The 24,340-nt window shown below is 49.1% G+C and overlaps 1 protein-coding gene across 1 annotated transcript in view; it reads right to left on the reverse strand.

Annotated features, from left to right (window-relative positions):
- Mvb12b (multivesicular body subunit 12B) overlaps positions 1-24,340 on the reverse strand; it is a 157,288-nt gene that overhangs the window by 61,008 nt on the left and 71,940 nt on the right. The window contains exon 7 of the mRNA XM_075985937.1: positions 18,652-18,746. Coding sequence (XP_075842052.1) covers positions 18,652-18,746 — 95 coding nt within the window. The remainder of the gene's footprint in view (positions 1-18,651; positions 18,747-24,340) is intronic.

Below are 24,340 nucleotides of genomic sequence, written 5' to 3' on the forward strand. Positions count from 1 at the left end.
TCAGTTGGGAAAGATCCCAAATTCAGAATTGCTAATGTGTAAATTACTTCTAAGAACCAAGGGACACTGACAGACTCGGAGAAATCAAAGTCAAAAGGCCAGTTCCCTGAGCAGGTGGCATCATTATGAAATCACTCAGCCATTAACTCTTGTTAAAGCAAAATCCACTGGACTGCCTTGCTGACCCCACCTCTAATCTAGACATTTGACACAATGGGTTCCATTCGGTGACCTAGAACTTTCAGTCTGGATGCATCATGCTCTAATCATTAATGGTCCACTTGTTTGGCTCAGGTAAATGACATTTGCATATGCAAATCATTTCTAAATATTCTGTACTATTAATGCTAGCACTAATTACATAATAATAGTTACCAATTTCCACACAGATCAAACTTACAGTTTTGCAGCTATTAGGGAAATTGTGCTTTGTAATTAAGATAATCCTCATTTCCAGATGCTAATTAACTATATAATAATTAGTCTCACTCACTAATGCAAATGAAGGATTTTCATCTTTATTGATAAAGGAGTTACTTCTTATCGGTTAAGGAGCGGTCTCCCAAGAAATCTTGCCGAGAAATGCTTTTCCCTCTAAAGGTTAAAAGGTAAACCCATTTTTATCAGCCTCATTTGCAAATGCAAATGAGGTCTGATTAATCAAGTGGAAGATAAATGCGCGGGTCTTCTATCAGGACAGCGTGTATAGCTTGCCGGTTCCCTCTACAAATACTGGTAAACAGAAGTGCTGCCCAGCCACAAGCCCTCGCCGTTCTTCCACCCTTTGTTCCTCCTTCAGGCAGGAAGGACCAAGACGCAGTGGGGACTTATGTTCTGGCCTCAGTGGGAACAGGGGAGGAGAGAATTTTGTGAGTAAAAACACAGGCAAAAAGGAGAGCACGTTTGCTTGGATTATGAAGTTTTCGGAGCTGCGACAGAACACAAACTGGCACCTCCCATCGTGACTAATGAGAGCTGCCCGGGCGAGAACAGAAGGGCTGACAGCCAGCGAGGCCTCGTTGGCAGGCCCCAGCCAAGGCCTCGCCGCATTCATCATCCGCTAAACCAATCCACCAACTCCGCACCACCATTTGTCATTAATTATGCTAATCAGCACGCCATTACTCTCTGATGACACTGTGGCTGTTATTAGCTAGTTACGGCTTTTCAGAAGTAGGATTGTGTATGCACGGGCTGTGCCTGCATTAGCCTACAGGGAAGAGATGTCCAATTACGAAAAGGAGAAATTTGCTATTATCTTTTTATAACAAACCAATTTAGTAATTATAAAAGTCTCTGAACTCACACATTCATTCCTTTTCTCCCCTTTCACTTAAAAAATAATTGAAACCCCCCAAAATGTGCTTTTCAGTAATTCTCTAAAGAAGGGGCAAAACAGAAACATTTAAAAGCAGGACTTGGGAACCAGCCTGCTCTGCTTTGGGGATACCTGTTCTCACAGGGTAACCTCCCATTAGGCCTCTGAATTAGCAGGACTACTTCACTGTGTATATTTCAGCCACGCTGAACTCCTAAAGATGGAAGCACACCCACCTGACCTTTCACAGCACGCTCACCGTGAAGCCAGGAAAGGCAGCTCCAGAAGGATGCCAGGCTCTGCCTGCCTCACCTGGCAGACGCTCCCACAACAAGGATGTGACAGCTCCTCTAACCCCTCGTTCTATGTCGCTGGTGACCTCTCAAATGACCTTGGAGATGAAAGGTCTGGTCAAGTTAGCCCCTGCGTTTTCTGCACATGGTTTGGGGGAACAAAGAGACTGACCCTGGGCATCACTGTGGACAGCAATCATGGCAAGGCAAGGGAAGGCCCTTTTCTAAAATGCCAGGCCTTGGCAAGAGTCAGTAGGGCTAAGCTGTGGGCACTTGTCTAAAGCAGGTATCAATCTCAAGTCTCTGAACTTGGGCTGGAGTCTTTACCACTAGTTTGAGAAGCTTCAGCTGGATTAAGAGCTCATTAATATCATCAGAGTAAATGGGCCTATTAAAACATCTTTAAGCAGTATCTGAACATAAATCTCCCTAAACTATATTTAATGACTGTACTTAAGATACATTATATGCAAGTCTTAATGAGACATTAGATAGCATTTTGAAGATTAAAATTAGAGAATCCATATAAAGCCTGTCCACTTAATGTAGCCGTAAGCTATCCCGATGAACACATTACTACCAAATTATACTGCATTAGAACAAATATTTTTAATCATGTCTGATTTATGCATTCCCTTTTTGCATAACTTTCATTTAAAAAATCCATTTGTAGTTTACAAAAGAGTATATGTGAAAGACCCTAAGTTTCTGGAAGTGCTGTGGAAGAAGACAGAAACGGAATCTCGGGGCTGCAGAATGCAACTGCCCAGGGTTCCGAGCTGTATTTCTTCCTGTGTGGTTTCATGGGTTGTAGGCACATAGGTTGTACTTTAAATTTCCTTCAGACTAGAATGGAAGCAGGATTCCGCCAAACATACTCTGAAGACTGGACTCCGCAACTGGGCATGTGTCACAGATGCACCCAGGGACCAGCATCCTCCCCGAGTGCTGCCCTCTGCCCGCGCCCAGCACTTCACCCCAGTAGATCCAGATGGCACACTCTGTTGTGGGGTCACAACCTTCTGTTCGCCTCTGGTTCACCAGAGGTAGAGGTGTCTGTCCTGTTTCCATGCCAGCGCCCCGTGAGAAGACCACTTGGTGTGGCTTCCGGAAGAGGGATGTTAAAAGAGAAGAGTTTGGTTTCCCCCAGGGATGAGGGGTTTAGATTCCTTAAACAGCTAAATCCCCTCCAGGTCCACTCAAACCAGAGCATGTTCTCCAGGACTGCAGAGCGCTGGGGTGCTGGCCACGCAGGAAACTGTGAGTCACTACAAAAGAGTGCCACAAGGTCTCTTTGGAAAACAAGTCAAACTTCAGATTATCTGGACTGTATTTAAAATACTACACAGCTTAGTGAGATTTCCTCTTTGTCCAAGTTCTGGGGATGGAGCCCAGGACCTCAGGCATGGTAGGCGGGTGTTCTGCCACTGATCAACACCCAAGCCCAGCCCTGACCAAAGGGGGAATTTTAATGCAAGAGAAAGCCAGCTACACCCACCTTGAATGGGTATGACCCTTGAATCAAGGCAGTGACTTGAGGGTGGAGACCCTCCTTGGCTGAGTCTGTGAAGGGCCTCAGATCCTGCTGGCAGCAAACCTGAAGATGGAGATACTTCGAGACCTAGCCAGGACTGGCTGTCACGAATCACTGGGAGCAAGGATGACTCAGACTCAGACCTGATACCAGCTCAGACGCCTGGCAAGAAACTGACACCTTGGAAGATGTGAGAACTAAATCGTTCCTGATGCTTCTTTCTTCTTCCTGATGCCCTGCACCAAAGTGTGACCACCTTTTATGCAAGCTATTCAATTATGGAAGGCTTCTGGGATTATGCAAATCGAGATGAGTCAACCCGTGACATTTCTCTTAATAGAATGAGATTATGCAGGCTTCCCCCACCCTCAAAAGAAGAGAGTAACACGATTCAGATACAGCAGTCATGAAAAGAAGACTCCTCCCCTGCATGAGAACTGGGAAGCCTGATTCCACCCACTCTCTCCAGATAGCCGCTCCCAAAAAGGAACTATTCCATAACACAATTTTGCGTTTTTAATGGCACAAACGAGGGCATTCTTCATAAATAACAGCCACGCTCCGTGTACAGGAGCTCCTTTTTATTAGGGACACAGTGATGAACAATGAGCAATGTGTTCTATTATTCTTTGTCAAATCACAAAACGCTACATTAGAATAACTGTGCTGGTCAATGTAATATAGTAGATTAAATTCAACTTCTGTGGAAAAACCACTGTAAAACAGCATGATAAGAAGGCTATAAAAAATTTAATTTTACTCTAAACTCCATCACAAAAAAAACGGTGTGAAAAGTAATTTTGCATAATCAGTACACGCCATCTGGAACAATTAACCGATTTCTATAGAAGTATGAGGATCAGTCATATCTGCTTATTAAAGATCAGAAATTATACAAGTAATAAATCCTTGAAAAAACTAAGCGTACTCCCGCCTGTCAACGCTATTTTAACTTCAAATACTGAAGAACGCCTGATAAGGCTGAAAAGAAGAGATTAATATATGCAAATTACATCCAGCATTTAAAATCCCCACAACTGTCTCTGGTTTTCTGTCCCTTATTGCTGCCTTTATGTTTTATTCATATACCAACTCACCTGTCACTTCATAAGCTATAATATTATGGGGGTATTATTAAACAGCATAAAGCCGTGCTTTAATTGGAAAGCTTCATTGCATTTTCCAATTATTTGGAGTAAATTAAAAGCAGATGCACATAGTTTAATAAAGAGTCTAATATCAGTTCCGGGAAATCAAAATTCATTGTCATTACTATGCCGTGAGAGTTTTGCAAACTGTACTCAATTTCAGAGGTTTTCAAAAGAAAATCTGTCTATGCAATCTGTTAATTGTCATTCGGTTAATAACTGTTTAAATATCCAAACTACACAGCAGCTTCCTATTAAAAAAATTAACTATAGGCTTCCTGCAAGCAAACAAACAGAGCTACTCCTGGGCTGCGCTGGACCCTGCAGCCTTGCAGGCACCTTTAAACAATGGGTGGGCTGGGTCGAGACTCCGCACACCACAGCAGCTGGGAGCCGAGGACAAAGAACAGCAGTCTGTACTTCTCTCAGCTCAGGGTTACAGTCCTTGCAGATGACTCTCTGTGGAAAAGGGCAGACGCTGTTCTAAATTGTGCTTTCAGAGGTCTGCACTGCTCAGCAAAAAATTAGCCTCCAAAGTTTTAATTGGTACACCCAAAATAAATCCTTCTAATGAGTGAATTAACTGATTCAGGGCACAGATATGGGGAAAATCAGAGAAAGCGAATATTGTGAGTAATTTGTCCTTAGAAACACGGGCGGCACAGGGCCGCGCTGGCCTAGCTCCCCGCCCCAGGGCACCAGCCAGCCACAGTGCCTACGAGTGGACTGGATGGCCAGGTGAAGGGCTGTGACCAGCACTGCTGTGAGTGGCTCTCAGGGCCAGTCTTAAAGGTTAGTCCTGGTGAGGAATCCAGTGGGAGACGGAGCCCAAAGCTACACGCTGCAAACACACAAATACGTGTAGCGAACGCATTTACAAATGGAGAGTCAGAGGTGCGCGCCAACTGGTGCGCGTAACCTTTTCATTTTTGTACTAAGTGACAGACTCTCTCAAATCCGAGGTGTGTAAACTGTAATAGGACCAGCAGTAATTGACTTTTAAACTCCACCCACAGCCAGGGCTGCAATTAAGAACTGCTGCTCAGCAAAGTTCATAATGTGGAGGCTCTTTCCCCCAATCCAATTAAAACCCAAGTCTTCTGAGAAGGTAAGAGCATAGGATTTACATCGAAGCTCTTGTTTCAAAGGGCAGAGTGGCCAACATCCAATCTGGCAAGGCCAGTCCTCTCCAGGCCAGAAAGAACACAAGCATTTTTTTTGCCCAATAACCGAAAACTGTGTTCGGAGATGAAGATAAAAGCAATTCTTGTGCAGTGATCCAAAAAATAGCATCTCTTTCCCCCCCCAAAATTACTTGTTTTAATAAAGTAGACACACTGTGCCAACTCAACCATTTAATTATCTGCAAAAATGATGAATCAAAACAATAGTTTGCAACAATAAATGACTAACCTCTGATTAAAATGTCTGTCCTCATTAAATCAAAATAAAAGGTATAATATCTATTTTTTTTAAGTAGCCTGAAGAAATGAACCACCTCAGCCTCTCAGCCTTATCTTTAACAGTGACCATGATCTTCTGCCTGGACAGCAGAGGAAGCTGTTGCGTCTTCTCTCAAACTAAAACGACGCAGGAAGGGATGGCTTGTATCGGTGCTGAGCCCTTAAGAGGGTTGTAACAAGACCAGGGTGGTTACAGTGGCAAGGACAGGGGCCTTTTATAACTATTGATATTATTTTTCTAAAGAGTCTAGGGAGGGGTGTAGCTGGGCAGGATGGAATCTGAAGAAACCTCACTTAAAGGCTAGGCACATGTAAAATTCTATCTTAGATAGGCTAAGCAGGACTAGAGTAAGGAACCCAAGGCTGCAAACCTTAAAATCTTAAATCATCTTTACCCAGTAAACTGGGGTCTTGGGCAATCAGTGAGAGGCAGGAGGGTGCTTCTGCCCTGCAGGACACAGAAGGCCCCCTACTTCACAGCTGTCTTAGCAGCCTGGGGAGTCTGCATAGCAAGCCAAGTGAAAGCAGAACTCTGGGCCGGGTTAAAGGCACATACAGCAGTTATTATTTCTGGAGTGCCCTTTGTGGATGTTATTTCTAATCTGATAAAGCCAGAAGAGAAAAATGTGATTCAAACTTATAAAAGAGAAAATGGAAACGCGGTTACATAACATGTCTCTGTTCACACATCTGGACAGGACAGCATCAAGACAGGAACAGTAAGACCAGTTCCTCTCTGGAATAAGATGACAAATATTGAGTACTTCCTGTATGCCTGGTCTGGAGCTGGGTGCTCAGCTTGCTGGGAAATGAGATGTCTTTGGTTTGCTCTCCTAGCTGAACCCTGAACTTTGGCTGTGAAAACAATTACTGTGTGTGTGCATGTGTGCGGAGGAGAGAGGTCAGCCTCTGGTGTCATTACTCAAGAAGGCCGTCCGCCTCAGTTTCTCTGAGACCGAGTCTCTCGCTGGCCTGGAGCCCTTGGCTTGGCTGCTAGCCAGCGAGCTCCAGAGAGTTCTGTCTCCTCTCTCCAGCATTTCGTGGGTGCTGGGGATTGGTCTCAGGTCCTCACACAAATGCTCTCCTGGCTGAATGACAACTGAACAAGACACTAGCTAAAGGTTGGGCTTCCTCCTTAGACCTGGGCGATCAAGCATAAGGCCAAAGCTTGGCAAGAACCAAAAGCAACCAAGAAGATCACTAGCCTAAGAAGATGTCTGCCCTGAGCTTTCAAAGGTGATATCAGCAAGAGTTGGGGACCAGCTGACTCTCAAGACAAAAGACCTTCTCTAAGGACAGAGTTCTGCTGGCACTGGATGTATTTCAAGCAAACACACAAGGGAATGCACATAAAAGCCCAGAGTGTTTATTGCCTCTAGGTAGTGAGCAATTAAGGATGCCTACGGGTGTCACCAGAAGCGATGGGTAGGGCCAACAAGGCAAGCTTTACTCTCTCATTCAAGATTATGGATGTTGCCTCGCCAGTGGATCAAGAGATTGCTCAAGCTATAAAGCATGCCAGGCGTGAGAAAGCGCTCACCGACAAAGGATCTCACCTTGGAGGCTAGTTCAGCATCATTCACCATCTCTGAGACAATGCTAAGACAAATCTGAGTGTGATGAGCCTCGTTCTCTGTGACGTGTGATAAATAATTCCATCCCAATACCAGACTGGAGGACGGAAGGTGCCTTATTTAATTGTTTGTTTGCTTGCTTTAAATAAATAACAAAGGGGCTTAGGATCATCATTGACTATAACCAAGAAGAAGGAAGGAATGCAGTGGGCGTGCAGCGCAGCACTAAAGGAAAGAGGAGATGAGGTGGGGGCTGGGGTAGACTCAGGTGCTCTGGCGGCAGCTCCGCTGTTCTTAAGTGGGCTGAGGTCTCCTCTGTGCAGCTGTCAGGAGTTAGATGCATTTGTCTCCAGAGAAGGAAGGACCCTGGTGGGAGACACTAGGCGGCTTCTGGGCTTATTACCCACACCTGTGCAGCTAGTTGGCCGATGCCTGCGCCATTGCCTGGTAAATCTTACGATGCCAGTCTGAGCCTCAAATCCTACGAGGCCAGGCGGATGAAGAAAGAGGGGCATGTGAGGTGGAGGGGAAGTGGGCTGGCGAATCATGGGCCATCAGCTGGGGACGCAGAGGTGGCTGGAGCATAGCAACCGCAGCTGTGCACTTTTCCTGGCTCTGGCTTCAGTGAAGAATGGCCCTCTGAAGGCCTGGTCTAGAGACTGAAGGAGAGGCAGGTGATGGGGAAGTGCCACCAGTTCAGGTGGGACCCCTACTGGGGGGACAGAAGTAGGAACTCAGGGAACAGTAAAGCCCCCAATAGGGAGAGCAATGTTGAGGGTTCAATCCCACCGTGTGGCATGTGGGCTTGGGACCACTCACCATCAATTAATGGTTCACACATCCACAAGGGGACACTAGTGCTCAGAGGTTTCTAGACAAAGACTTACACAACAGTCAGTGTGGCCCCACCCACTGATCACTGATAAGGAGTTGTTGAAGGTGTCTCCTACAGCTCTTACCTGTCTGGGAAAGGGCCTAAGGATAGCTGGCAGGGGCTCAGAGTGCTGTGGTTAGCAGCAACCCTCCTGTGGAGTCTGTGCCTGTGTATGGCTCCAATCCTCACCAAAACCCACCCACAGACCCCTTCGCAGACAGAGAAGCAAAAACAGAGAAGTACTCCATGTCCAAGGTCACTTCCAACCAAGAGGCCCCAAGCTCCCCAATCATGGCTCTGCCCAGCCAGAGCCCATCATTCATGAACCCCTTGGGACTTAGAGATCCTTATCAACCACAAGTTCAGGGTCTCTCTCCAGTGAGGTTCCAGAGGACGGGGCCACTTGTGACTTCAGACAGCACTGAGGCCCAAACGGACACATGCATCAACCATTTGGGGCTTGTACACTTTCAGCTTTCAGTCTGACAGGGGAAATAAACACAGCAACTTGGACTAACAAAAGTCATGGCCTCGGGGCCTGATGTCCAAACCTGGATTAAATCTCAGGCCTGGGTGCAACTCCAGGCAGGTCTGCCTCCCGCCAAACTCCCTTTACCACCTAGAAAGGGATGTCTTGGGAAGGATATTTTAAATTACTGACAAAATGGACAAAAAAATGCCCACAGGGGAGTCCTGCATATACCATGTACTGGGGAGGGGTAGGTATTTTTAAATTCATTATTTCAATGAACCCAGCCAATTTAATAAAGTAAAACTAACTTCAGCTCCCTAAATGCATTTAAATGGAAGAAGTTATCTTCGCCACACCCTCTCTCCTCTTAGCTGATGGTTATTACTGAGAGACACCGGTGGAGAGCAAAGGGCAAACACACAGCCTGTCCTAGAGCAGCGTCCACAGCAAACCCTGGCAGAGGTCGACAGCAGATGAAGAGCTAGGGTTGCGTACACGTCCTTGGTTATTAGTATGTTCTGGGCCAGGTCTGAAATGGTGTCCTCTGCCAGACAGAGAAGGTAAATGCCGGGGAGGAAGGAGTTCCCAGACTTTCTGTCAGGACAGTGTCTGGGCAGAGTGCCTGTGATGTCTCAGGCCTGTGGATGCAGAGCAGCAGGCAGCATCTTCCACCACCTTGAGCTGCACATATCCATGGTACCTGTGGCCCTGACAGGAGTGTGACCACACCTGTCTCAGACAACTGCAGCTGTTTCTGCCAAGCTGACCTGGGAGATGGGCTTCCATCCAGTCCTTGTCTTCCTCAGATTCCCGGAGGGGGAACTCAGGCTTGAAGCTGCTCTGCAAGTCCCTGCCAAGGTCCACCCAAGGCCCCTTGTCTGCCTCACCTATAGATTTAAGGCAGTGCTGCTCGTGCTCCACCAGGCTTTCAAATCAAACACAGACTGAGGGTGCAGTGGAGGCGACCACCTTCTTAAGCGCTCTAAAGTACCTGCCACCTCATAATCTTTTTATTTTCCACAGTGACGAAACTGGAGTGTGTCTTGGTGCTCCCCACCTGCAGAGTGCACACAGAGGCCTCGGCAGCCATCAGCTCCCATCAGGCATTTTTCCTGCAGACACCAAAGGTACATACAGGAAGATTTTATAGACGCTGGCAGGCTCTGCCTGCCTGGCACTTCCCTCCTTCCTGCCCCTGAGCCGTCATCCTGTCGCCTCCCCAGAAGGGCCTGTGGGCTGTCTGCCACGGAAAACAGGCCACTTCTACGTGATGATGCCTGTCGGCATCCTGGCTCCAGAGGTGCTGGCTGAACTGTGGACGACAGCCTTTACTGCCGGTTTCTCTGGACTGGGGTCGGGGAGGACATATTTTTTCTAATATTCAGAAGAGACCATATCCATCAGAATTCTGTAAGGGAGAACCAGGTTACAGCTACAGTGAAGGCCATGCTGGGCACAGGCCAGGATATCCCGAGTCATACATAACTCCCCACAAATCTTTGGGCTCCTCCACAGATCACACCCTGCAGAGAGCACCCATATTCTTACACAGCTTCCTGCCTTGTGAATTGTTTTTACCAAGCTCTGAATCCTCCCAGCATTTGGGGGATGGGGCTGGACAATTCTTGTATTTTCCAGGTGTGAGAGTAACTATGGCATTGTGTTACCTGCCTGAGTTAGCATAGTTCAAGGCTCCAGGGGACGCTATTCAAGTATGTTATTCAGTGTACAACCTGGGAGGCTGCTCCCAGCAGCTCGCTCTCTCTCTCTCTCTCTCTCTCTCTCTCTCTCTCTCTCTCTCTCTGTCTCTCAAAGCTGGGAAGCATGTATCAAGATTCTGAACATGTGTCCTGTCAGTGACGAGACAGCCTCTGTCAACAGGTCTCCTGTTGATCACACGAGCACAGGGCCTGCTATGGCCCTGGGAGTCTGATAACCAAGGGAGGGTGAGCAGCTTGCTCATTCTGTGGACTTGGTTTACCTACATCATCCTGGCTCAGAAAGGAAAGAAGGTCATCCCCAGGCTTTTGAACCAGACTCTTGTCTGCTGACGATGCTCAGCATAGGCCAAGTGGGGTGAGCCAGGAAGATGTTAGCAGACTAAAGGAGACCCTAAAGGCTTTGCGAGAAGCTTGGCAATAGGTCTTTGAAGATAGTTTTGGAAAGACACGGAAAGGTGAGGTGGGCTGAACTGTTGTTGTGCCTGGGAAAAGCAGAGACAAAGGCAAAGACTGAGAGGGGCTGGGCTGGCAGGACACAGCTGTGTGTGATGTGGCAGGTGAGGCTTGGGGACTTGGGGAGCCACACAGATTTGACCTGAGAAGAATAAAGAACCCAAGCTGTGCTTGGAGAAAGCATTTCCCACCTGGGCAGTGGGAAGTGAGGGTTAGAAAAGGCTTGGTCAAGCAAGAGAGCTGGAAGGCACTCAGCATGTCCAGACTTCTGTGTGGGCTGCACCACGAGCCTCACGAAATGGGGAATGCAGAGAAAGAGAAGGGACCATACTGACACTCAGCGCTGCAGAGTCACGGGGCACTGGGCAGCCATGGGCAGGGGGTCAGGCTCAGTCCCTCTGTGGAGTTCTGTGGAGACACTAGCAGCCGCAAAGCTCCAGAAGGCTTGAGTTCTGGGTGCCCTGTGAATGTGCCTGTGCCGAGTGTTCATTAACTCCCGTGACATGGCGGCCATGGTGAATGTACAAAACACACCCAATTAGCCGGGCCTCTGTGAGCATTCGCACTCTTAAATCTTCCTGCATTTCGAAAGGGTTAAAGCTTATTATTAGCATATAATTTACAGTCCTTTCTCCCAGGGAAGGAATAATGCACAGTAAATGCCACATTCATTTTAATAATACATGTTACAGTCTGTGCCCACATCTGCACAAAGGTAAAGGAGACAGATTTTTTTGACATGTCCCACTCTGCCATCTAAACACAGGCTTTTTGTTTCTTAAGTGACGGAAGGTTTAATCAAGAAAGCAGGCAATTCATCAATCGAAACGAGGCAGTGTGCGTGCGCCTGACAGCACACACATGGTTGTGTGCAGAGCGAGCCTGGCCACCTGTCAACCACCCCTTTACATCAGGATGTACAAATACGCGGGCTGATCAATTCCCCGTCCGCGCCTGTTCAGCTCTCCTTTTCCTTATTATATTTTTCTTTAGACTCGATGTCACTGTCAGGGCTGGGGCAGATGGGTAGACAAGGTGAGCCATGGCCAGAACAAGTGGTGACAAAATTCCTCTCACCTTTGCCACCGCTTACCTCCCTCCTGACCCGAGCACCGCTGTCAGTCACGCCTTTCACAGCGCTCGGGAACTTTCCCTACACACTGCACTCCCTGCTGGGGCCTTCGCGGCTACCCAGGCGTTCTCCTAACACCTTCCTACCTCCTCCCAGGTGTTCCTGAGCACCCCAGTAGACGATAAAGGGAAGCGGAGCTCACTCAGGCCAGGAAAGCATGCCCACAAAGGCCATAGGGGCACTGGGAACACAGAGCCCGCATCCCTCGTGCACTCCCACAGAGACACAAGGTTCTTTCCTTGGTGGCAACCATTAGTGACCCACTCAACCCATGTACGAGCTAAAAGGAGACCTGCAGCATATGCACAAGTGGAACCAGGTGCAAATCCTGTTACCCAAGACCTTAACCCTTTGCACCACGGCCAGGAACAGCACGCCACACAGGAGATCAGGGCTTCCCTGCTGTCTGAGCCTCAGATCTCTCATTCCAACCCTGCAAAGCTTCACTGAGGCACGAGACTTACTTTCAATGTTTTGTTTGGGCAGTAAGGTCCCACTCTACAGTTCAGGATGGCCCAGAGCTCACTGCAACCCTCACACGTAGCTTCTTCTGAAGAGTTAGGGTTACAGGTAGGAGCAATCACACCCAGGTTTTCACTCTCCTTCGCCAGAGAGAAAGAGAGAACTAATCACTCCAAATGAAAGGACCGGTGCTTGGGATGAAGTGTTCTGCTCGTGTGGCTGGTGAGGTTTAAACAAGCAGCCTCTAAGAAACACAGACTCTTTGCCATAAAGCACCCTTCCCACAAGACACACAGTCTTTTCTCCACAAGATGAAGAGCTGCTGGCAGAAATTTTATCTCATTGGATGAAATGTATAAATCACGAGTTTCATAATACTGATAATTAAATGTCCATCTTCCAATTTAAATGAGAACTGGATTAAAACTGCATGGAGAAAGGCTGATCCACAGAAATCATTAATTATTTTTAATTGCTTCGTGCCTTCGCAGCCCACGACAGAGTTCCACAGCTCATCCATAGATCTGTATTTCAGATAAAATTGTCCCCTCTTCTACTGGAAGAAGAAGCCGGACTTTGACCCGAGCACCTTCAGTCCTCCTTGGTATCAAACACCTTGAAAGGAAGTCGGTTTTTAAAGGCCATGGAGGCCAGGAAGATGGTTTTTCTAGTAATCAAAGAGAAGACTTGGGTGGCTGGGGGTAACCTAATGTTGGGGAGTGGGGAGCTGAAGCCATCATGCCCGGGCAGTGAGCCAGGACAGATCTGGGTGTGGCTCTCACTTCTGTCCGCGTGGGGGGGGGGTGTACCCAACTGGGCGGAGAACAAAGATGAGTCCCCACCTCTGCTCAGCATGGGTCCTGGTGTTTCCTTCCTGTGGCCTCCTCAGGGCCTGTGTGTGGGAAAGCTTGGGTTTCCTAGCTTCCATTCATATTTGCCTTAATTTTACTACCTTAAACTCCCATGTTAGTTTTTCTTGGAAAAAAAAATTAACTAATTTTAAACTGGGGTTTAAAAGGCAATTGGAGGGAGGAAAAGAAAGGGGGAAAATAATTATATTTTAATTCCCAAAAAATATTTTAAATGGGCAATTTTGCAAAGCATGTAACTGCAGTCAGCAAAGGCCCGAGCAGCCCAGCTTCCGCTGCTTTGGGGGCGTGTTCATTAAACACATCTGCCACGGAACTGAAGAAGCACCCTGGGTTAGGACTGTGACATCGAGGCCCTTTGGCTAAGTCCCTCCTCACAGGAGCCCTCTGGCACAGATGTGCCTCTCCTGGTAGAAGCCTGGCATAGTACTCCACAGCTGTGGGCAGAAGGCTGTGCCCTAATATGCATCTCACAAAGGTCTCAAGTCGTGTGGGTCATTTCAACTGAGAAGGGACACTTTTCCCCAGGGCTACATGGACTGTTCTCATCAAACGCCATTATTGGCACAGAAAGTTGGGTGTGCTATGAAATTCACCCCAATGTACACATTCACAGTTCTCTCACTCATGCACAAAGTTGCCTGATGGACCTGCTACTTTCAACATGTGTCTGTGGGGTTCTCATCCATCTGGGGTATCTCACAGACAGAGCAGAACTGAGGAGACAGGGCTGGTTGTAAAAGGATGTGCGTGTGCACAGCCTCTCTGTCTTTCTGTCCCGCCTTCAGGAGAGCACAGCTGGAGCTGTCCCCCAGTGGCAGTGCTCTAGGAGGAAGGGGTGTTCTCTGTGATCATGAAAAAGGATGCTGTGCTTTTCATCTTACCCACCAGAGACTCAAGCCAAATCCAGAATCCACTGCCAGACAGCCAGACAGCTGCACCGACATTCCCATCCTATTCCCAGACACTATCATCTTCTCACATCCAGTGAAGGGGTTAACCTCTCCCACTCTCACAGCTGAGTTTAGGTTTCAGTTCTCTGAGAAGGGCAAAACAGGTGTCCCTCCCACAAAGGGCCATTTATCCACAATGCCCTTGCATTCAGAGAGGAGGCCCGAGCCAGCCTCACAGTGTCTCAAGGACAAATCCAGCAGCCCCTTCTGAGTCACTTCCAAACTTGCACAAGCTTGTGCAAATATGTCCAAAGATGATACAACTAAACCTCAGCCAATTAAAAACATACTAATATAACTGCTGCGTGCTTAACCAATCGTATTCAAGACAACCTGTCTCTGAAACTCCCCGTAGCTATGCTTAAAAGGAGCCTGCACGTTCCTCTCAGGGCTGTCCCCATTTCACACGGGTGAACGACCCTGCACGCAGGCTGGAATAGTAATAAACATTCTTTGCTTTACATATTATTTGAGTCTGGGGTTTCCTCTGGATCTTATACAATGTTAATTTTATTGCACGTATTTGGGGATCTACCTAAGAGCTTTCACCAGCTTAGCATTGAAAATCCCAACACACTTCCCCCAAACCTACAGTTTTCTAGAAGTCTCATCAGAAACCCCTTACAATGAAAGTATACGCCCTAAACCCTTTGTATGACTGTAGAGGGTCCGAGTTTTATCCATGGATCATACAGAGTCCAAAAACAATCTTATTTATGAAAAAGGGAGGAAGTGGTTTCTGAAGAACCCTTTGAGGTTAACCCAACAGCCACTGAAACTGTACACAGCTGCTGTTGAGTTGAAGCCCGTCTTTGAGACGCCCACCCAATGCTCTTGGTGTGTGTAATGCTTCCCGAGGCGCCTCTCTAGTCTAATAAACTACCACCCTGCTTCATGCTGCCTCATTTTGAAATTCCTGTTAGTATCAAATCCAACTGTGTCCTGTTTTACTTGAGTCTGGGTTCCTAAAAGAATGCAGGCATGTCAGGCAACAGAGTGCAGCTGTGCCTCTGTCCTTGCTACTGCTGACAGGAACCAACTACAAAAACAGAGCTTTTAGTTAACAGGCAATGCTGGGCCGAAGAGCTGGCTCGGTGGGTATGAGCCCTGGCTGCTCTTTCAGAGAACCTGAGTTCAGTTCCTAGCACCCACATCGGGACTAATAAGCATCTGCAACTCCAGTTCCAGTGAATCTGGTGCCCTCTTTTGGCCTCCGTGGGCATTAGGCAGCACACAGTGCATATTCATACATGCAGACAAAGCACTCATTGACATAAAATAAAAAGAATAAAAATTTAAAAAGTAGCTTAAAAAATTAGATATGATCAAAAAGAAAACTATTAGTCAGGGACAGTCGATAGGGTTGGCTGTGGAAAGACTCAGCCAGATCCACTTGGGGTACGGAGGCCAAGAGGAACCATCAAGGGGCTCAGATCTCAAAGGCCCATGCAGACAATAGTTATATGTCTATGGAACTCACTCAGGAAAGGACTGCAGGATAGAGGCACAGGCAACTGTGTGCCCAAAGTAAGAAGAACATGACTTAAACATGTCGGTGTGAATCTTTCTCCAACTTATATTTTAAAAATGAGATCTCACTGAACATTCAGCTGTCTTATTTTTTTGGCAACATTCTGTGTACTTTATTTATGGCTAGTTAAAAAGCCAGGCCACCAGGCAGACAGTTTGTAGGACACCCTTGTCCTGGACATGGAAGAGATGCCCCCACCTTCTCTGCCCACTTCACAGGAGCACCTTAACAGGGACAGTCCTCACCCTAGTGCGTGCTCTCTCTTCTTCTCATAAATCGGACTGCAGCTCTAAGAATTTTCTAGAAGACATTCCCATAAGAGGAAGGATGAGGCTCAAGGGACCACTTCACAGCTTTCTTTTTTTTGGGGGGGGGGCTTCAATATGGCAGCACAAGGGACATAAATATTTTAAAATTCTAGCACTGAGCCAATGAGCTTCTCAGTCTTTTCTACGAGCAAAAAACAAACCTCTGGACTAAGCTGATCAAGACTAAACTGATGAGTGCTGAGAACTGGAAACCACTGGATGTCTATGAATGGAAAGGCCTCACAGGCAGGGAACAAACTGGCTGGAGTCGGTGGGCCAAGGCCCTGGAAACAGTCAGCTGGCAGATCATGTGACTACAGAAGGGTTCTCACACTGTTTCTCAGCAAAACAGATGCTGGCTCAGTACCTCCTGCCCTGCCTGGGAACACCCTGGATGGTCCCTGCCGCTGCTGCTACAGAAGCTGAGCTAAGGCTCTCTATGTGGTCATCTGTGCAGGGACTGTCCTGGCTCAGGGAACAGGGATCCACACCACTAGATATCAGTGAACAAACACTGGAGAGTCAGTTCCCCACACTATCCAACAGGGCTGCCTTTTACATTTCTAGTTCCATTGTTTTGATATCTCCTCATCTCAGGACAAGGCCATAAGTCAGAGAAATGGTTATCAATAGCTCCAGGACCACAGACAGCATGTCGGAAGTTTGCATCAAAGGCTGAGCACTGGAAGAGTGAAGTGATCTGCGCTGATGGCTGGGAGGAGAGCGGGATGATTCATGGTATGATCTGCAGAACCCCTACTGTAGCCAAGTCCACACCAGGCGAGGCTGGCTGGGGCACATATCACCGTAACTGTTTCTGGATTAACCTCTGGAAACCCTTATGCCAAACTGAGCTGTGTGCCACTTGGTACCAGATAGTGTTTATGTTGGGGGTGACAGGGTGGTCAATCAGGTAGTCAGTATGGGAGGATGGAAGGCCTCCCCAGACCAGTTACCATGGTGAGTCTCCAGGGCCTACAGGGTACTTCTAGTGGCCCTGTGAGAGCCTGCTTCTGGCAGAGTGATTGATTTGGTGCTTACAGCTGCTAGGGAGACTTGAGCTGTCTGTGGCCTGGGCTGAAGCCTCAACTACCTCTGAAGATAAAACTCCACAGATTGTTATTTGCCTAATGGGACAGGAAGTTTCTGAGCAGCGTCCCGTGTATCCGAGGCTGTTACCTTGCTATTGCTAAACCAGCAGCTGAAATGAGCCCAGTCAGCACCTCATCAAAGCTGCATTGAGGAAGCAGCGGTCCAGAGGCAGAGTAACATTCCTACCAGACCAGAGCATGTGCCCTGTGGGCCATTTGCTGAGGAAGCATCGACAGCTGGGAAAGCCATCAGAGGACACAGGCATGGAGAGTGCAGCCCAGTGCAAACCCTAAGATTTGTACGCTGCTGAAGAAGAGCAGTCAGTGCATGAGGGCGCTGTCCCTGCACAGTCTGAGGGAGTGGAGCTGGGTGTCACAGTCCTGTTACAAACCACTCTGCCGCCAAGCATGTGGGAAATAGTCAGCTTTTCTACCAAGCAGGCTATCTCTCCACACTTGTTAAGTTCCCTATGATGCTGCTGAAATAGCCATGGTACAGAAGCAATGCTCCCCAGACACACACTCACCCTCCCACCCTGGCTCCTGGAATGCAGCCAGAGCCTCGACTTGGGGCTCCCCACTCCCAGCGGGAGTGTCGCCTAGAGATGGAACAACCTGCCTTTGCGTTCACTTCCAAACCTATTAGGGAGTGATCATAACGACAGAAACGAGCGCTGACAAGAATTACGCCACCGCTGGAGTTCATCTGTTTAGTAACCCGAAGTTGCAGTTTTTAGAAAAAAAGAAAGGGAGAGAGAGAGAGAGAGAGATTACCTTTTAAATAACCGATTCATTATGGGACATGAATGAATGTCATGTTCCCGTGTTCAAAATGTCACTCAGCATTAAGGATGTGTGCTAGTAAGTGGCAACGATTTACCACATTCGCCCGACAGACAAACACCCCTGTCTGGGGCCCCAGCGATGGGAGGCATTTGTGGGTTTCCTGGGCTCTTAGCAAGTCACCTGTATGGCCTCACACCTCATGAATCTAGGTTCTGCAGTGAGGCTGCCCCACCTCCCCCCTCCAGTGAAGGTGACAGGAAAACTGGGGCTGGTGAAGTTCCTGCCACAGTAACACTATCCACTTCCAGGTCAAGTTCAGAAACCACAGACTCTGGGTGAGTGAGGGGAAGAGACTGTGCCCCTCTTAATGCTGGCTAGCTGTAAGAACATGAGGCGAGGACAGGCAGGAACATGGCAGCTCAACACTGCTGTGTGTTGGGGGGCCCTGCTTGGGCTGGCAGGTAAAGGATATGGTGAGTACCCCTCAGCCTTCCCTCAGCCCGAGAAACCCACACACTGTCCATCACTAACTTCCAGACGTCCCAACACAGAAGAAAGAGAAGGCCAGGGAAAGGGCAGGCTGGGGTGCAGGGGGAGGCGAGAAGTGGCAGCGTGGAGAAGGCGGCCACACGCACAGTCTGCACTGGCCTGTCACAGTGGCCTGCATACCTGAGATGGCGTACAGATTGGAGAGCTGGTACTCATAGTCGGTACTGGTGTTGTTTCTGCCTCGGAAGGTAGCTGGTAGTGTTAGTGAGATGTGCCTGAGAGAGACAGGGGAGAAAGGAGGTTACGAGGAGACTCAGAAAGCACACGATGTCATCCACAGGTGAGCAGCAGCGTGCAGTGGCCAGGGCAGGTCCTTCTGGGGAGACCTCCATCTTCTCCCTCAGCCCCGGCCCTCTCAAGGAACCAGCAGCCATTTCCTTCCTCCCTTAGGGTATTCCACAGAGACTGGCAGTGAGGCCCAGGCCTCAGTGTGGCATACAATGGATCAGCATGACCAAAACACCCAGGCTCAGAACAGTGGCTTCCACACCCACCACAGTTGGTGGGGATTTTACTATCAGGTCAACTGAGGAGACTAGCAACCTTTGACAGTGAGCATGGCGCCCTGGTTTGAGCCACTGTGTCCCACCCGGACCAGAGGACCCAGTAGGCGCTCAGGAAAGCACCTTCCATAAGTCCACAAAGCTGGCTTGAGCCTGTGTGCAGAGAGTAGGAGCGAGCCTATGTCAAGAGCAAGTACCCCTCCCAACACGCTCATGGTTGTCTTCAGCCAATACTGTCAAGGAGAACCACCGTGGTACAGTACAGAGCCAGCAGGCATGGGGAACACAGCACCCCTAACTTCCTGGAGGGATGGATGCCAGGGGCTACCTAGGGATTATTCAGTCACCTTGGGCTATACCCAGGTTTTGCTGGCAGGACAATGACATCAGAATTCCTGCTCTCCTTGTGAGGCCTCACCCACTTGCTGGAATGTTCTCTCTCAGGGCTGAGGGTGTGCTCGACAGCAAGGCCAGACCTCAACTTTGCACCATTTTCTAGGATACTTTCTGTCACAGAGTAATTAAATTATTGAATACTTGTCAACCCAATCAAGTGTTGAACTTAATCCTCTAGGTCCTTCTGTACCAACTGCTGCTGGCTCAGTCTTCATACTTCTCTGCATGGCGTTTCCCAAATGGACTTGTATGTCCCATGCTTCTCTGCCATGGAGTGAAGCGGGTGGGTGAAGGAAGAAGGCAGCAGCCGCAGCAGCCGCAGCAGCCGCAGCAGCCGCAGCAGCCAGGAGCTCACAAGAGGAGAAAGGGGGTTTCTGTTTATATACATGGGGTGACACGGGGGTCTGGGAACGTGGAACTAAGAGAGCACAGAGACAGGAGTATTGAGGAAGGAGCTGCTGAACAGGCAAGTGTTAAACAGAAATCAAGTTTCTACATATTTTGCGTCCACTCTTCTCAGGACAGAAGCAGGGACTCGGGGTTGAGGAGAGATCCGCAGTGCTCAGGTGAGAGGAACTGAGTCTGGAGTTCCAGTTCCGGTTCCTGGAGTCAGACACAGGGTGCCAGCCTTACATCCAAAGTTTAATCTCCATAGATAATGACTTATTGAGGAGGAACCGGCCCCTCCACAGCAAAGCCAGTAAGAAATTTGGGAATGACAGACAGTAGATGCTCACATCTTCTGGAGAGAACGGCAACTATCAGGATAGAAAGGTCACTCAGGCAGGATGGCAGTGTCCTGGCCACATTTCTGAAGTTAGACTCAAGATCTAGTCTTCACACAGTAGCCCAGCAACCCCAACAAGCGACAGTACACTGCACACAGATGGACAGCGAAGGGCACTGCCCTCCAGAGTTTACAGGATGTGGGATTCTATCCCAGTGCCTGAACCTTGGAGGGCGTGGCCTCTGAAGGATGTCATCTCCAGGCAGACACAGGTGCTGCAAGCAGAGTAGCTGTCACTCACACGTAGTATGAGTGAACCCTTTACCTTGGTGCAAGGTTTAACCTTATCAACGTGATAGGATTTAGAATCTCCATGGAAACAAGTCTCTCAGCATGCCAGGAAGCAAGTCTCCAGATTACTTTGGGGTGGGAAGTCCTACCCCAACTATGCGTGGCACTGTGCCATGGGCTGGGGTCCCTGACTGAACACGGAGAAAACAAGCCGAGTGGCAGCGCTCATCTGTGCTTTCTGACTGTGGACACAGTGGCCAGCCGCCTCAGCTGCCCACGCCTTCACCACCACCACAGACACTGTGGACACCGTGGCCAGCCGCCTCAGCTGCCCACACCTTCACCACCACCACAGACACTGTGGACACAGTGGCCAGCCGCCTCAGCTGCCCACGCCTTCACCACCACCACCACCACAGACACTGTGGACACTGTGGCCAGCCGCCTCAGCTGCCCACGCCTTCACCACCACCACCACAGACACTGTGGACACTGTGGCCAGCCGCCTCAGCTGCCCACGCCTTCACCACCACCACCACAGACACTGTGGACACTGTGGCCAGCCGCCTCAGCTGCCCACGCCTTCACCACCACCACAGACACTGTGGACACAGTGGCCAGCCGTCTCAGCTGCCCACGCCTTCACCACCACCACCACAGACACTGTGGACACTGTGGCCAGCCGCCTCAGCTGCCCACGCCTTCACCACCACCACCACCACAGACACTGTGGACACAGTGGCCAGCCGCCTCAGCTGCCCACGCCTTCACCACCACCACCACAGACACTGTGGACACTGTGGCCAGCCGCCTCAGCTGCCCACGCCTTCACCACCACCAACACAGACACTGTGGACACTGTGGCCAGCCGCCTCAGCTGCCCACGCCTTCACCACCACCACAGACACTGTGGACACAGTGGCCAGCCGCCTCAGCTGCCCACGCCTTCACCACCACCACAGACACTGTGGACACAGTGGCCAGCCGCCTCAGCTGCCCACACCTTCACCACCACCACAGACACTGTGGACACAGTGGCCAGCCGCCTCAGCTGCCCACGCCTTCACCACCACCACAGACACTGTGGACACAGTGGCCAGCCGCCTCAGCTGCCCACACCTTCACCACCACTACCACAGACACTGTGGGCACTGTGGCCAGCCGCCTCAGCTGCCCACGCCTTCACCACCACCACCACCACAGACACTGTGGACACAGTGGCCAGCTGCCTCAGCTGCCCACACCTTCACCACCACCACCACCACAGACACTGTGGACACAGTGGCCAGCCGCCTCAGCTGCCCACGCCTTCACCACCACCACAGACACTGTGGACACAATGGCCAGCCGCCTCAGCTGCCCACGCCTTCACCACCACCACCACAGACACTGTGGACACAGTGGCCAGCCGCCTCAGTTGCCCACACCTTCACCACTATGACAGGCTGTACCCTCAGGTGGCGAGCCCAAATAAACCCTCCCTTCCTAAGTTGCCACCATCCTAAAGTCCTGACTCCTGAGGCTTCACTGGGACTTTCCCCTGCTTTGGACTGCATCTTGCTGGCTGTGAGGTCCTGCCAGCTCAGTCTGGCCTCCCACACTCCCGTTCACCAATCCCAGCTTCAGCTTTTCGTGTCCTATCCCTTTGGCTTTCAGACCTGATCAGGCCTTTGCTCTTGCTATTTCTGTCTGCCAGGAATACTCTTCTGCAGCTCCCCAGATGCTGGCTTCTCCGGCCAGGCTACCTCACAGATACCTGCCTTGGTCACCCTTGGAGAGATGCCCCCTCCTATGAGGTCTTTTCTAATGATGTCCCCATCTGCACAGTCCTCCCTCTGTGGGAGAATTTGATCTCCATCACTTTCCTCTGCTTGGTACTCCCAGTGCTGAGAACAGAGCCCTGCACAGTCACACTTGCACAATTCAGGGGAGATCCTGCAAATTATCTCAGACTTCCTGAATGAACAAATTTGATCGTGACTTATAATTAGGGATAATTTTGGGAATCTTCCAGCAAGGCTTTCCACTTGCTTCCTTCTCAGCCTCAGTCTAGGCTGGTTAATGGTTTGGAAAGTGCAGCTCCCTCTGATTCAAGGATAACTTTACACAAACAATAAATACTTTCCTTGTGACATTGCTTATAAAGCCAATGATATCAAATAATTGGGGGACAGATGAAGCTATGGTACAAGTGTATGCGGAAATAGTTCAAGGTCTTTGTACAAATCTCAGGAGATTGCTAGATGGAACAAGCTGGCACCCATGAAAGAGGGGACAATCTAGTTTCCACATTTGAAACTGGAACCTGCCAGCCGCAGGCACTCCCAAATCGAGACGAGGTCATAGCAGTGCACAGCAGCAGAGAAGGCAGGGACAGGACTGCACAGGGGCCAGTCCGTTTGCTCCGCCCTCTGCAGCTGGGCCAAGAGCTACACAGCTTCAAACGCCACCAAGATGTTCCAGGAGGTGACCGTGGCTAGTGCTCACTTTGCAACAGAAGCAGCAGGATTACAGGAGTGGGCTCCAAAGGTGCCCCATCTACGGGTAGACACAGTGGCTGTGGAGATACCCTTGAATGATCAGGAAACCTAGAAAGCAGGCTGCCCTCTCCTTGGGAGTCTCAGGGATCATCAGTGATAACAACTATTATTTGATTCAGATAACAATTTTTCCAACATCAGCTGACGGAAGGCATCAGGGCAGTCTCTGCCTGGCTTTCCTCTCTCAGGACCTGCCCTGGGAAGACAGGTCAAACCTGCAGGGCTGGGGCTGGGTGCTGCTTCTGGAGCGATCACAGTGCTGAGGGGCTGGCGTTTCTGTAACAGATGAGCACCATGCTGCTGCCAACAACAACTCCAGCTAAAGAGATGCTAAGGGAAATTTCACTCTTGCCCCCGAGTCAATGTAAGGCACCTTATTCAATTAACATAGCCACTGAGCCTCAGCCCTGAACAAAAGTCCTTTAGTTACAGATGACATTTTATTATGTGACAGTAGTTGCCAGCACAATTTATTTCCTTTGAGTTTGCCTTTTTCTTGCTAATTTAAATCTGTATTTTCTAGTGTTGATTCCAAGTCTGTGTGAATTTTTTAAATGCAACCATCAATCTTGTGGACCCAGTGGTCAAAAGGAATGGCGACGGTGCAGCCAGGCCGCAGCAGACCCCGCTGTCTCTTCAAACGGCTGAGGACTGCACGAGGAGGCAGTGGCTAACTTGCAGCTGGAGGTGGCTACTGTTTTCATGTTATGTCCCCTATGCATACACATACAGCCTTTTGTTCTGCCACCTTCTGAAGCTGCAGACTCCTGCATGTGCTCCAGGAACCTGGGGGTTCCTGAGATTTTGGGTGGGGTACAAGGTCACAACTTTCTACAATATTGAGCTGTTTGGAAAATAAAATGACTTTCCTTAAAAGGGACATTAAAAAAGCATAAACAAAGCCAGGTGTGGTAGCTTATACCTATAATCCTAGCATATAAGAGGCTGAGGCAGAAGGGTCACTATGAGCTCCAGGCCAGCCTGGATTATATAATCAATCCTAGGCCAGTCTCATAAAACAAAACAAGAAAACAAAATCCAAACCAGCAAAAACTATAAAACATTCAATAAATGAACTTTGAAATGATGCAGCTAAAAAATGAACAGAGGGCTGGGCAGCTTGCTCAACAGTTAGGAACACAGTTTGTTCTTGCAAAGCACCCTCATCAGATGGCTTATAACAGCCACTAACTCCAGCTCCAAGGGCCCACACCCTCTTCTGGATTTCATAGGCACCTGCATTCACATGTGCATACCACACACACAAATGCTCACACATATAATCACAAAATAATAAAAACAAATATTTTTTAAATGACAACAAATGCTAAGCCTAGAGAAAATAAGCTCAA

This window comes from Microtus pennsylvanicus, chromosome 9, assembly GCF_037038515.1.
Source record: "Microtus pennsylvanicus isolate mMicPen1 chromosome 9, mMicPen1.hap1, whole genome shotgun sequence".
In the NCBI taxonomy this organism is placed as follows: Eukaryota; Metazoa; Chordata; class Mammalia; order Rodentia; family Cricetidae; genus Microtus; species Microtus pennsylvanicus.